The 15,032-nt window shown below is 40.7% G+C and overlaps 1 protein-coding gene across 1 annotated transcript in view; it reads left to right on the forward strand.

The window, feature by feature from the left end:
* The first annotated feature begins 10,433 nt into the window (after window positions 1-10,433).
* Window positions 10,434-15,032, forward strand: part of samd10b (sterile alpha motif domain containing 10b) — a 45,280-nt gene continuing 40,681 nt past the window's right edge. The window contains exons 1-2 of the mRNA XM_040151908.1: window positions 10,434-10,502; window positions 10,597-10,662. Coding sequence (XP_040007842.1) covers window positions 10,650-10,662 — 13 coding nt within the window. The 5' untranslated portion in view covers window positions 10,434-10,502; window positions 10,597-10,649. The remainder of the gene's footprint in view (window positions 10,503-10,596; window positions 10,663-15,032) is intronic.

Genomic DNA, 15,032 nt, shown 5'->3' on the forward strand with positions numbered 1-15,032 from the left:
CAACAGTCGCACTTCCTTTACCACCAAACTGCGGCTCCGTCCCTCTAGAAATATCCGTTGGTGTTTGTAACAGCGCCCCCACAGGAGAGACTGGTTACTGTTTATTTTCTTTTTTCTTATGTTCTCTTTTTAGCTCAAAGTCGTTAGTGTGAATTCTATAACATGGTCTTTTCCCACCTCTTGCTGTGTGACTGTGTGATTGAAATTATTTCTTTACAATATTTAAAAAGAATTAATACTTACACATTTCATACTGATATTAGTCTTCCACAGAAGCCACAGGAGGGCGCCACATCCATGACAAATAACAGGCCTATTGAAATATTTCATTAACTCAAATTTAATGAACATAATAGGTCTGGTGATTCAATTCACTGTAGTAATCAGCATAATATGCTCTTTGTGTATTTTATGAGGCAATTCATTTCTTCCCTTGACTCAGTGTCAAAAATGGACCTGTGGTCATGGCCCACACACCTGACATCAGTTAAAAGAAACAACTATGCCCTGAAGGTTGCCTATTGCCCAACTTAAATTAACCTCCCCATTCTTCATCATCTCTGGGCTTTACCAGGGCTCCTACATTTGAAAGGATCAGTATGTATTCCACAGTAAATCCATTTTATTGGGCCTTAACTGAAGTATATGCTGGATCTCTGTAAGAGTAGTTAATGAGTTGCTGAAATGGATTCCAGGTCATTTTCTTGGAGAGGATAATTACACGCGTGGAGTCAATTGAGCAATACATTTTACATGATTTCAGTGTAGTTCTGACAGACTTGTGTTAGTGTGTTGCAGCGATAACTTATCTTACATTATGAGTAATAAATATTCATGTTGGAAAGTCTGTATTCAAACATGAGACTGGAGACTGCAATAAAGGTAATTATGTTCTAACATGACATTTCTGGGTTTCATCCCGTGAGATGAAGTGAGGCCATACATCAATTAGATTCAATCACGTTTAACTTCATCCATCCATAGTCTGAGCCTCGGCCCGGACCTTTACATTTTTCTTCATTTACATTGCCTGGAGGGCAGACATTATTTCACTCCTGGGAGAAGATGTTATGATGAAAATGAACTGTCAGACACATTAGAAGATTACATAGCTCACACAGCCAAGCACCATTTTAAACATGAACTTGCAACTCAAGCCGCAGTATTCATCTAGCTTTAGCATTGCTTCTTTGGCTTCCCTGTAAGTATTTCAATGATCACATCATTTTAGGTCAATGATTTTTATGGTCACATGTAATGTGCAACTTGAATTCACAGTATATGTTTTTTGCAATAAGGGAAAGTCAGTAAACAAAGAAATGACCCGTCGCCATGCTCACCATAGTACTGACCCATAGATGAGCGATCCAGGTCAATCTCTTTAGTAATGAATAAATCATTAATAATACTGGCCAATAGCACACATGTAGTCAGCCTGCTTAATTTGCACAAGAATGGACGCATTTATCTCTGCTGTGACTAATACGTGAGTAGTAACCACAATGTTACGTCCAAATGGCAAAAACAAGAATCCCACATAACATGACAACCTGTATTTAAGGTTAAGGTCGAGGTTACTTTATTGTCTCTCATGGGAGAAAATTGTCTTAGATTAAAGGAACCGCTGCATCAAACAGACATTACAAACATTACTGTAGAAACAAATTAAATAGTCACACAATTGCAAACATTACCCTGACGGTAACACACATCTTCCTTTACAAACATATAGACACACACACAGTGGATAAAACCTGCAGTTATTTTAGAGCCCCCCCTGCTGTTCTGTCCATCCTGCAGGAGTTGCCCATTGACAAGTTCAAATGACGGATTGACGAATGAATGTTTATCGCAGTTGTGCTTACACTGAGGGACCATGTACGTCCTTCCAGAGTTCATTAGCACATACCATAGAATGTATGGCACATACTCAGAGTTCGACACACGGGAAGGGTCAGATAAAAAACCGTCGGCCTGCCAAAGAGTGGACTGCTCAAAAATGTCCTGAGGTGTGAGGGGTGTGGGCGTTCCCACAAGTTTCCCTGCCGTTTTAACCAGATTAAATATTTTGAGCTTCAAACTTGACCAGCTGGTAATACCATAAAGTAAGATAGACTCTATAGCAGCTCTGTCAGAAATTAACATAATATTCCTGCAGACGCCAAAAACTCTGAATCTCTGAAGGAAATGGAGGTGCTGATGGATTTTTGTACAGACACTTGCCACATGTGTGTGCCAGTTAAGCTCACTATCAATGTGGACCCCTAAATGTATTTGTAAGAAGTCAACTGTCTAATGTCATGACAATGGACAATGATGTATGGCAACAGAGCTCTGATCTCCAGTTGATCTGGGATCTAACACAGTTTCTTCAATTTTACGTACATTAATGTGCAAGTAATGCTCGTCACACCTATACATTTGTATAACAAAAGTGTGTTTCCATAAGCACAAACCCATTCAACAGGAATTCACCAACCTCCACCACACACATGCAGACAAAAGTGCATTAAAATCTGAAGTTGCGGTGGCAGTGGCAGCGGAGGATAGCTGATATCTGCTTGGGGGTCATGAAGACAGACTTAGTAACTGTGGTCTTGCCTAAGCTCGTTCTATAATCATTCTCTTTGATGTGCTGCCATAAAACATTTGGCAGTGCTTCCTGTAAATGCGGCTGTGAGCTGGAAACGGTGTCTAGAATGAAGAAACTAGTTTATCTGCATATATTACCGACAACTTGGTATCATGACACACGAGACTAAAAGGGACTGCTGTAATTGTTAACACTGACACTGAGTTATTTTTAGAATGTGTTACATTTGATTTGCACTGAAATTACAGTTTCTATATATTTTCAAAATAAATGTAAGAGATCCTAATAGGAATTGGGATTGTGATTGACAGTCCACTTGTAAATTTTTACTATGCTGCTGGGAAAAAAAATAGTAATCATTTAGTTAGAGTAAGCTATTAGTGTGATTTGTCTATGTGAGCAAAGCTGAAAGACAATAATTAAATAGCTCAGTCTATTTTTAACAAAGACTAATCACTTCATTTGGATAGAATTACATTTTTGATGAGGAAGATTCAAAAAATAATATCCCTCATTTTGTGAATAATGTTTAATTGTGATAAATTGATGTTTAAAATATATGATTGGTGAATTGAAAAGTGTTATAAAAAAGCCAAATTATAGAGTTACTGTTGCTGTTACCGTGTATACAATACTGTGTGTATTTCTGTGCAAGTGTACAGTAATCTGCATGTTTCTGCATGTTTATTCATTCATGTGTGTGCTAGTTTGCATGGATGCATGACTCCATTTAATCTGTTTATTCAGTGCATATGACACGGGATTGGGGGGCGGGGAGGCACTGGACTATCTGTCCTAACAGATGTCCATAATGTGGTAATAAATATATAGAATGTAGCTGGAGCTGCATGGATGCAGCAGAAGTAGTCTATAGGAAGATACCAAGAATTAAAAGATGAAATATCCCAGCAAATAATATCATCTCCCATTTATGGTCCACTGACTGAGCAAAAGCTGCAGTTTGCAGGAGAGAAACAGAGGAGGAGATATGTCGAGATGACAGGTTTATTGATATACTTTCATACATCGCCTATAAACACACACCTACACACACAAAGAAACACAGACACATCATTCATACTCCCTGAGCTGCATTGTGAGTTAATTTTAGCTCATTATTTTCAACAATGCGATGTGGGCGAGGAAGAAAAAAACACAAAATAGGACACGGGCATCATCATTTTTCACTATTACGCACACATGCTAAACTCAATTACTGTCTCTTAGTTGAAAGCAGTCTACACGCACAAACCCTGACTTCATATGTATAAGAAAGTCCTGGGAGGATTAATGATTTATTTAGCACTAATTAATGACTTGTGCATCATTCTGAAACAAAGCAAAGTGTCCTTGTGAAAGGACAACATTAATTTGCTATTAGGGCCTTCCTTTAGGAGTGGCTAGCCAGACTAGTTTTGGGCAACAGATGCTCAAATGGAATTTCATTGATCCGCTGAGCTTAGTGTGACAACAAAGCTTTGAATAAGGACAGTCCGGTAATTAGTCTAGGGCAGGATCTTAGACATTGTACAAAGGAGAAAAGTATGGTGGGTTTTGTGTTGTGAATACTAATGCATTAACAAACGTGACATATATGCATTGTGGGTCAATCATATCGGAAATGCTTCATTAGACTAATCGCCGTGTAAAGAAAAAGACCCCTTCCACTCCTCTACAAAAGCACTAATAGGTTCACCTTGAGTCTGTGTCCTGTGAGAAGACTTGTACAGCAGAGGCTTAGAGAAGCACTAAACTCATAGCGATGAGGAATGGTTGATGTATTCTCTAGCTATACCATGTGCTTTACTTTTCACTTAACGTCGCAGCATCCCCCTGATACCATGTCACATTTCTCCTTGTAAGCCTTGAGTTTTACCCAGTATGGGAGAAGAAAGGAGAGCAAGTGAATGGCAGTCACACTGGTTTCCAAATTTTTCACATTAAAAGTCTGACAGCTAACATGATCCAATGTAGAGCCAATTTGTTTCCCTGATGGCCGAGCAGATGAATGAGATTATTGACTGAAGCTGTTATCCTGACCTGTTGTTTGACTGAGATTGGTATTTAGCTGGGTTATTTTTGACACAATGGATCAGACCATGAAGCATTCAGTTTTCTCTGACCCTGTCGTTCCGGAGAGGAGAGGAAGAGGAGAGGAGAGAGGAGACTGCTGCGCTCGCTGAGTTTTGACAGGTGTGGACAGCAAAACACTGATACATGGAGTGGAAGAGACAGGATGTTAGAGAAGTCATGAGTGGGTTTCAAAAAGAAGTACGGCGGGAGTGACAGAGAGAGAGAGAGAGAGAGAGAGAGAGAGAGAGAGAGATCATCCTGCATTACTCAGAAGTATGAAGCTTGAATAAAATGGGATTCTTTCCCATCAGTATCATCCTTAAGAAACCAACACAAAGAGGTCTGTTAGATATGACATGAATATCACTGTCCTATTTATCCGCCATTTAATGCCTGAAAATCTGTCTTTGTATTCTCTTAACTCTGCCTGGGCACAATGTATTTTTTGATATTTGTTCACATTTTCCGTTCTCTGCATTCAGAGAATTGTTCCCTTGTGAAGATAACAACACAGATTGTGGGGAAGATAAATCATAATACATAATACTGAGACTCTATTATTGTTAATATACTGCTCTGTGGCTGTGGGTAAGAGCAGAAAGGACTAAAACAAAATTATTTTCCAGTTTATTCAGGTATATTTTCTATATATACTTAGTTCTTAAGAATATATTTCATGTTGATTGAGGCAAAGGACCTAGCTCTGCTACATAAGTGGGAAGTATTGTATTTTATTTATAAAGTTGTACTTATACGATATCCTGAAATGTATTGAAAGGATACTGCTTGTGAATTTTGGGGATACTTTTGGATACCAAAAATATACTTACTCTGTGAGATGCATAATGCATACTAATCGTGGGTTACTGTTTTGAGGTGTTCTATTTGTAAGGGCATCAAAAACAGCTCATTTGAAGTTATTGAAATAAAAGAAAAAGTAGTTATCAAGTGAAAATTCTTGGGGGAAAAAAAGACAAATCGCTCATAGTATAGCAATTATGCACATAAGGAACCATCTCTGGAGGAAGACTAGAGTGACCATCGGACTGAGTGTTACTTTTAGGTTGGGCCAGTGTTTACTGTAATTAAGTGCTTCGTCTAAGGTGCTGGTGAATACAAAAGTCAGTATTACCATTTTACCTACTGTGCAACAGCGATCATGTTTTTCTCAGTTAGTGTGGAAAGAAGTAATTACTATTTGGCTTCCAAGCCTGAACTGTTCATACAGTCCAGTTTAGAGCACATCCAAAATGATAGAGATAGAGATGGGATTGAATTACAAAAAGCTTCAGTAAAGGAATAACCCACATAAATTATTATTGTAAGGGGAGCATCCCCGATGCTGCTCGACGGAGATTCTACAAGTGTCTTGAACTCTACTGGAGGATATAATCACTTATTCAGTGATTTGATGATAATGATGGAGAGCGATGGTCCAAAAACTCCCACAGCTGTTCAACGGGTGACTACAAAGGCCATAGCATATGATTCACCACGAAACCATCCTGAAACAGATCACACTCATCAGGACAGAGATGTTTCATCATCAGATAAAGGTGAACAGAATCAGAATAGTTTGTACTGATTTGCAGTGACCCAAACTATGCCAAGAAAAATGCCCACCTTTTACCCCCAGGCCAGGTTGGCCGTGAACCATATTAATTTTCCTTTGATTTGTCCCTGCCTATATAGATTAACTATCTCTAAGACTGATTCTCTCGCTCACTTACTTTCTGTGACACACATGCACACATGAACACAGACATGGAGCACAGAGATAGATTGCCAGCTAGATAAATAGATAGACGTGCTTGAACCAACCTGCAGAGTGTGTCTGTGTGTGTGTGAGACACAGAGAGAGAGGGAGAAAGAGAGAGAGAGAGAGAAAGAGAGAGCGAGAGAAAGAGAGAGGGAGCGAGAGGGTTTGTGTTTGTATAGCTCAGCCTCAGACACTGTCTGTTACACTGTGGTCATTTGCATCAGAGTGAGGTCACCATCAGAGAGTGAGTGGAATGAGAATCACTTCCCATCCCTGCCTCCCATTCATACAAATGCACACACATACACATACAGGTTGCAGAGCAGGAGACCAGGGGTGATGATCAGGGAGTGGCAAGGGGAATATATCTCTCAAATAGGTTCTGTCATCTTTTGCTCCACATTCTCTTGAATAAATCCAGAGAGGGGACACATCTTTCAAAGGAGGGCTTTCTACAATATGTGCTTAGAATTACAGAAAAATCCCCCAGGCCTCTGATAAGAAAAACAGCTCAGGGCCACAACTTAACACTATAAAGTGGATTCCTCTCTATCATCTGCACTCATCTCAGTGGAGTAAATAGCTTCCTGTGGGAATTCATTAGATTGCTTTCACTTCCACCTGAAACAGCCCTCCCTTTCAGATCGGATTAAGTACTGGCAGAAGAGAAGGCTTATGTTCTATTGAAATCCAACCTCTTTGAATCTTTTCTGTTTCTAAGCATTTAGATGCACCCAAGGTTGGTCTGGTCTTCCCTCAACTGCTCTTCTCGTTCCATTTTTCTGTTCTATTTGGCACCATTATTTCTCGCTGCCAACTCAGGGACAGCCCTTCACCATGACGCCAGCTTTGGCAAGGCTGATGCCACACTCCAGTATCAATAGCTTCTCTATGTCTCTTGAGAAAGTGTTCTCTCCCTTTCTTTCTTTGAAAAGAGCTCTAGCACAAGCTCAAGATGTTCCTTTTTCTTCATGTTATCAACCACAATCTGGCTGTTTACAGTACAAACGTAATCTTTTTTTTTTTTTTTTCGTTACAGCTGTTCTACAAATGTGTGTGCATGCGTATTTATAACATGCATGTCCGTTGAACTGTCACAGCAGAAATAGCAAAGGTCTCTTGGCATGAGCAGGACAGGCCATATGTGATGGTGTAACATGGACAATAAAAGTTTAATAGCATCATCTGTTACTTACATGATGTAATGCATAGGCTGCATGGAGAGACCAACACTCTCTGAGTCCCCAATATTCCCCCCTTTCACAACAACTTATCATCCAGAAAAAAGGCTTTAACAAAACTCTTAGTGGAAACTCCTAACTACAGAGTAAAGAATGAACACAAACAATAACATTTTCGATTTTCCCTCCCATTCCCTCACGTTGATCTCTTTTTACATACAGTCAATGGTTCATCTGCGCTGTGCCACAAAACACTGCACAAACATTTCTTCCCAACAGTTGCTCGTGTTTTAGCTGCTGTGTTTTTCCTACCGGACACCCTATGGGCTGGTACTCAGCAGGTCTTACCCCTTGGTCTCTGCAGGCTCCAGTCTATTCATTGTTCACTGCACTGACCATCCTCCAAATTAAGTATACAAGCTTTGACCGCTCAGTTTTTACCGGAAAAAAAGTCCTTACAGACACACAGCAGCACGCTTTTACATTAAGCTCTGTCTCTGAGATTATGAGTGGGTGTGTGCAAAGGTGTGTCTCTGCATGTGTGTGTGTGCCTGTCTCCATAGAAAAGACAATGAATGCAACTTCATGTATGAGTCTGTATGATTGTGTATGTCCGTGTCTGGGTGAGGGAGTAGTGCTTTTGGTCCCAGTCGGCATGTTTTCTGGTCAAGCCCTCATGGACCAGCTAGTCCTTTGCTCCCCGTTGTTCACCCTTTGATGATCCGCTGCCTGGGCTTCGGGGAGGGCCCTCGTCTTTCAACCCAGACTGATGTTGCACTCATAGATGAACTCTTTCAGGGACATATCTCTTCACTATTCTACAAAAAAAAAAGCACTGGCGCTGAGCAGTCTACAAGCATTTGAATGCCAGCAGAATCAATTAGCTGGGCATGTTGTGAGATTACATTAACAAAGACGCGTTCACAACCTGCTCCCAAATTCTCTGCTTTGAAGCGAAGCTCGGCTGTTTGACAGGCAAATAGCGGCTGACGTGGGTGTCTTCCGGGAGACGGCTGTTTTTAGGCTTTTCTGCAAGCATCCAGTGGATCTCCTGCTCGTGTCTGTTTCTGGGCTTGTGCAAAGACCATGTGTTTGCATAGATGGTAGCCCACACATGCTCGCAATTTTTCTAGTGTTTAACAGAAGCTCAGCACCTTAAAGGGGCAATCCACATATTTGACACAAAAAGGTCAGTTTATTTATCATGAAGAATACTATTCCATATGTAAAAACAGCTGTATATTGTCTTCTGTAGTTCTGGAGGGAACTTTCTAAAGTCTGTGTAACTGTGATGAGTTTGAAAAATGAGGCAATAACAATAATTATTTATAAGCAGGAAAGGTTTAATGAAAGACTGTTTATTTAGTTGCATTATAGGAATTGTAGGATCCAGTGATTTGAAGCTTGATTCATACTAGGCACTAAAAGTCAGGATATCTCAGCCTCTGCTGCTTCGATTTTGACCATTCTTCTTTATAAATCATATTTGTCCCCTATCTTTATGGAAGTGCAGTACTACCTTCCAGTATGTGACAGCCTGGATCTTACTGTCATATTTTTTGTCCATTATGACTAGTCATCATTATAATATGTTACTCATCACTTCCACTGTAGAGAATTGGGAAACTTTTGGGTCAAGTGTCACCTACGGCTTTCAAAATAAATGAATAAATAACACCAATCATCTTAAAAATTTGTCTTTGACAGAGAAAGATACATAGCAAAGCTGATCCGTATTCTCAACTTGCTGGCTGACTTACTCGCTGTATTCATAAATGCACGTAGTTTGGTCTATGTTAGTCTGAAATGGAGGCTCATTTTTGATTTAGCCTGTTTGCATAGAGGAGAAGTATTGAATACAAGATGATGGTTTGTGTCTCCAAGTTTGGCAAAATGCAAAAATAAAAAGACAAGGTACAAGCAGTGCAGTTTTCACTGCTGCCACTGTACAACAAAGGGGGCCTATATAGATTTGCAGGAGTTTACTTTCACTCAAAGACAGAACGTGTTTCAAAAGATTTCTGTTAAGTTTTTTGGAAATTTAGGAGACTTGTGCTCCTTGACCTGATGAACTTTTTTCTTACTGCAGCTGCAAAATCTCTGCAATGGAGGTGGTGAGTAAAATTTTATCATGACCAACAGTCACAAGGGACAACATATAACAGTTACACCCAGGTTCACAAATGCTGTAATTTCCCTGTAAGAAGCACCTCCCTAAATATTCTGGTTTGGTTCTGAAAGTGGAAAAATGTGGACTGAAAGGGGCAGACACAGTTACTGATACACTGATACCCATGTGAGGCTTTCTTGCTATTGTTTGCTTGGTTCTGTTTTATCACTGGCCATAGTTTCAAATCACAATGACTGCAGTAATAAATGTATTCCAGGACACACTTGACACCAAAACTCAATCCTTGCTGTACAGGGCAAAGTATATGGTACGATAACATCTTTAATGGGACGATATGGTTGTGGCATTGTGTCAGTTTTGGTGTCACTTCATCAAAGGAATCATATTGGGAGTTTTATCAAAATGTTGTACTCTTATGAGATATTTTTACTAAAAAAAAAACAAAACAGATTTCAAGTAATGAGAGCCTCTATTCTAGCCTATGGTTGCCATAATAATATGGGTCGTGTGTGTGTTTGTGTGTGTGTGAGAGAGAGAGAGAGAGAGAGAGCGAGAGAGCAGTCTCTAGTCTCTATCCAGTAACAGCTGGTGTCGGGGCGTAATGACCTTTTGTCTCCCGGCGGTCAGGTACGGAGAAGGGGGCGGAGATTCAGAAGGAGCCGCTTCATATCGGACTCGTCCCGGCGTCCCGGACAACAAATGGCCGTGGACCGACAGACAGGGCGAGTGTGATCTCGGTTTCTTTTCTCTCGATTAAGACTTACGGTAAGGAGCCGTCTCCATGCTCGCGGAGTAGGGGAGAGAGGGCAAGAAGCGCTCTTCATCCTCACACTCACAGTGCATTTTATCCGTCTGGCAGAAGAATGGGAGAGCCCTGTTGACACCACGGAGAGATACACGCTGAGACCGACTATGGCTGTGGACGGTAAGAGCGCTCACTATTCCTCTCGCCAGGGCATCCTAACAAGCCCCACAGTCTCCGAACTGGGACTTCATATTCAGTAATGACTTCATAGTGACCGTGCGGTACTTTATGATCTCTTGAAATCCCATATTGGACCTTAGAAATATTTTTCATGCAATATTTCTATATGGGCATGTGCTTATTCTGAAATTTAATGATTGAGAGGGAGTTATGGGTTCATCAAAAGCGTTTCTGCTGCAAAGCTGCAGTAAACGTAGCTACAATATATAGAGGCTCTACTATATTTCCTCGATTTTGGAACAACCTACATTATCTTCACCAATTTAAATCCTCCGAGTTGTTTCTGACAGGATACCAAATGCTGTCATGATGAAGTATGATTTTTTTTTTGATTTTTTTTTTTTTCTATATTGTTAACTTGAATTTGACATAATCCAGTCTGAAACTTACCAGTGTGATCCACGCAGTCCAGCAGAGCTGAAAAGCGTCAACAGATAGGTGTTTCATTTGATGCAATGTTTTGGAAATATGTTAATAATCATTTCAGTTAAGTAGCCTACACATTCTTCGGTTTACTGGAAAGAGAACTATATTGCAAGTTCAGTGTTTCTCATGGTCTATTTGTACTTTATGGTCTATATTCCCTGGCCAGCACGTGGCTCACCTGGATGAGTTAGAGTGAGTATTAGCTCAGGAATATAACAGTGATGCAGCATTCTTTGTTCTTCATTTGATTGTTTGACTAATGATGGGGAAAAAATGGCGTAGACAGATGTGCTGTTTTATACAAAAATAAACATCATGCTCTTCTGATATGTATGACTGGGCCCCAGGAATTGACCAGAGAGTGTTTTGTTTGTTTGTTCGTTTGTTTACTCTTCGTAATATAATACTATTGTAAGCAAAACCACGACCGAACTCACACCCTAACCTTCACCCAAACTGTTTTGCATAATCTTAAACTCATACAAATCCAAGCCCCCCCAAAAATTGTAATAGTATTACATAAATATAAATTTGCTGTGAAAATAGGAGTATCCCTTTTCGTAGTTGTTGTCTTTTGTTTGTTTGGACTAGGAATACAACTAAGAATTGTTTTCATTGTCAGAAAAAATCATTGTCAGAAAATAGTGAAAAATTACTTCAAATGTTTGTAAAGCCCGATATGACATCGCATTGCTTGTTTTGTCTGAGGAGCAGTCCAAAACCGAAAGATGTTCAGTTTATTATGATAAAAACAGAGAAAAGCAGAAAGATTATCACATTTGAGAATCTGGAAACAGAAAATGGTTGGTAGTTTTGCTTGCCAAATGACTGAAACTGTTTCGATTATCAAAATTCAGTTGTGGATTAATCTTCTATCGTTTCATTAATTAATCGATTGATTAATTAATACAATATCCAAACTAGTGTCAGCACTAGTTTGGATATTGTAGAAAACTCCAAATTTCTGTGAGAACATGTTGAAATCGATCCGACATCTTTACTAGAAGAGGTCACATTTTATGCATCCTTGACTTTAAACAAATAACTGTTTTTCTTGAATGCTTTCCCCGCTTCCCCTGCTTCAAGGGACAAAACCAATTAGCCGCTAATATACTGTGCATTTAAAGCTCTTCAGCATTTTTGGATTGTTTGTTCCGTTGTTGTTGTGCTGCCCCTTTCTCTTTCCTGTGCTCGGCTGGCTGGTGTTTGCTCCAGGCTAACTAACTTAAGTGAAGCCTAATCAGAGCCTCTCTCTGCTCAAGGGCAATAATGTGTGTGAGAGCATCAGTGTAGTGCCAAGTGTGTTTCCCATCTGTCCTCTGTCTGCTGAAGCAGGTTAGCTATTCATTAGCATGGCTGCAGGTAGGACACTCAGTCATATATGCATACAGTGCTATATCTGCCCAGTGACACATTGGGTTATCTATAATTAATCCATAGTTTACTTAAGCATCATTAATTTAATCAGTGCCCCGGGCGCTGACACCACCCTGTCAGTGTGCTGTGCCACTTAAACTTTTATGAGTGTTTGTCCAAAAAGACTGCAGCACCGTTTGAAGACAGACACAGCGCTTGATTTACAACCTGTGGCGATGACTAGGACCAGGGATCCCTAAGATTTACTGACACTCTTTTTTGAGAAGAACTTGAAATATCTGGAATGTTTTATGCTATTTGATAGAGAACTGGATAACTGTTAACTGTTGGTGGGGATATAATAATTTAAAAAGTAAAAAAAAATAGATAGGGAAGAAAAATAGACACACAACTCCTTTAGTGTATCCTCAAAATGGAGAGGCAGGAATATCAAACTACTCCATACTTTACTGTGGGTTACCTGGATCCCGGGCCGTTAACTGTGGTTGTTTCAGATGGGGCATGTACGGAATAATATCCGAGTTGATTGGTAATATTTGCATTGATTTCCGATGGAGGTAGCAGTTTCAGTGTTAGGTGGGGTGTCAGCTACAGGCCAGTGACACTATCAATTACAATGGGTGAGCTGCATTTTAAATGGTATAATAGACATTTTTGTCTCATTTTCATGTAAATTGCATGAGAATGATATTTTCTTCCTTGCTGCATACTGCACAGCGCGTCACGCTATGTAATTATGTTCTCCTCCATGTAAGGCTATTCAAAGTAGATGAAATTCATCAGATGTTTGCTTAAAATACCCAGGACATCTGGCTGTATTGTCATATCTGAGATAAGCAGCCATACAAATGATGCTGCCGGTCCATTGTATTGTCCAGTATGCAACATCCAGGAGCAGGGCTTTTTTTTCAGAGGGGGAAGCTGGAGAGACTAGCGTGGTTTATCCCCTATTCGCATCAGGAATAAGCAGGGGGCAACCCAGTTTGTGAGCGTGTGCTTGCATGTGTGTCCACTCCAAGAGGCAGGCCTGGCTAAGCTCAGCATGCAGGATATCCAAAGATGCGGGCTCGTGCTGAGGATGCCAGGGTGGCTTCCAGCCACCCCTACATACTACCAGACATATGCACACACGAAGCAAAAAGGGAGCTGCTGTGCTCACCATCGACCTGACAGGCCCACATGGAGACACAGCGCACAGCTGGTTCTCACTCCAAAACCAACCCATTTATTTATCTCAACCCACAAGCCTGTGGGCAGACAGTCCACTGTAGGAGGGGTGGTGGTGTCTATACGCTGCCTTCATGATGGACATGTGAGTAGGAAGGGGGCTTACAAATGTGGAGAAATGTGTATACAGTAGATGTCTTTCCATAAAAGAAGTTTTAATAGGATTTTCCTCCTTAAAGGACACTGAAATGACATCCAAACGAAAAAACACAAACACAAATATTTCAACTTGCTGGCTGACTTTTGCCAGTAGTACTTTTCTGGGAAAAGTATTACTGGCATCTGAAGAGAATATATGATGGATTTCTTGCTTGTAATCATATTAGCAAGCATCATTTTATCAGAAAATAATTGACAAAATGTACAGCCATCTTTTCTCGTTGAGTGATCCATTCTGTTGGTTTAAGCTGAGGAAATGTTATGGTTAACCCTTTCCTCAAAACTTCCACAGCACACAAACACAACCTTTCTTCTGATCAGGCCACACAGCCGTGTGCTAATTCAACTGTGAAATAACTGCCCCTTTCCAGTTGGGTGCTCCTGCCATACCACAGGATTCCAGTCTGTCCGTGTGCGTGTGAGTGTGTGCATGTGTTCTCGTCCATGTGTGTGTTTATGTTTGAGTGTGTTAACATGCAGATGAAGCAGAAGGGCAGCCAGCACCTCAATGGGTGGGATGATGGGGGAGACGACGGTGTGGAGTGTTAGCTTTACTCAGACAAATACACTCTTTGTTGTTTTTCTGGCGTGCGTTACGTCGCCTGCTGGAGACAGCATCCATTTGGCACATTTGGTGTCGGAGCCAAATGTGTTTCTGGCCTCTGTAGTAAAGTAATATGGTAATAGCGTGTTAACCCTCTCAGTTACAGTGGCACAGTGGGGGTTATACGGCAGTTTAATGTGTGTGTGTCCGTGTTAGAGAGCATGCAAGCTGTTAACCTCTTTCCCCCGTCTATCGTCATCCCCTGCTTCCTCACAGCAGGGAGTGTGTCACTCAATATAATGCATGGACAGTCCTTATGAACGCACGTTTGCGCACACATCCTTCTGTCATCCATCATCAACTCTCTGATCCACCGCAGCTCTGCAGCTGCACCTGGCCTGAGCCTGTGGATTTTTAGGCGCGCAGAAAGTGGAATAAAGAAAGTGGACAGAGGGAGAGAGGACACAGAGAGGGATGTGTTTGTATAAACTGGTTCAGTGTCTGAAATTCTTGAAATGCAATAGCAAGGGCCTAGAAAAGTGCTAACACTGGTCGGTCAGTCAGTCAATCAACATCT

Source organism: Xiphias gladius, chromosome 18, assembly GCF_016859285.1.
Source record: "Xiphias gladius isolate SHS-SW01 ecotype Sanya breed wild chromosome 18, ASM1685928v1, whole genome shotgun sequence".
Lineage (NCBI taxonomy): Eukaryota > Metazoa > Chordata > Actinopteri > Istiophoriformes > Xiphiidae > Xiphias > Xiphias gladius.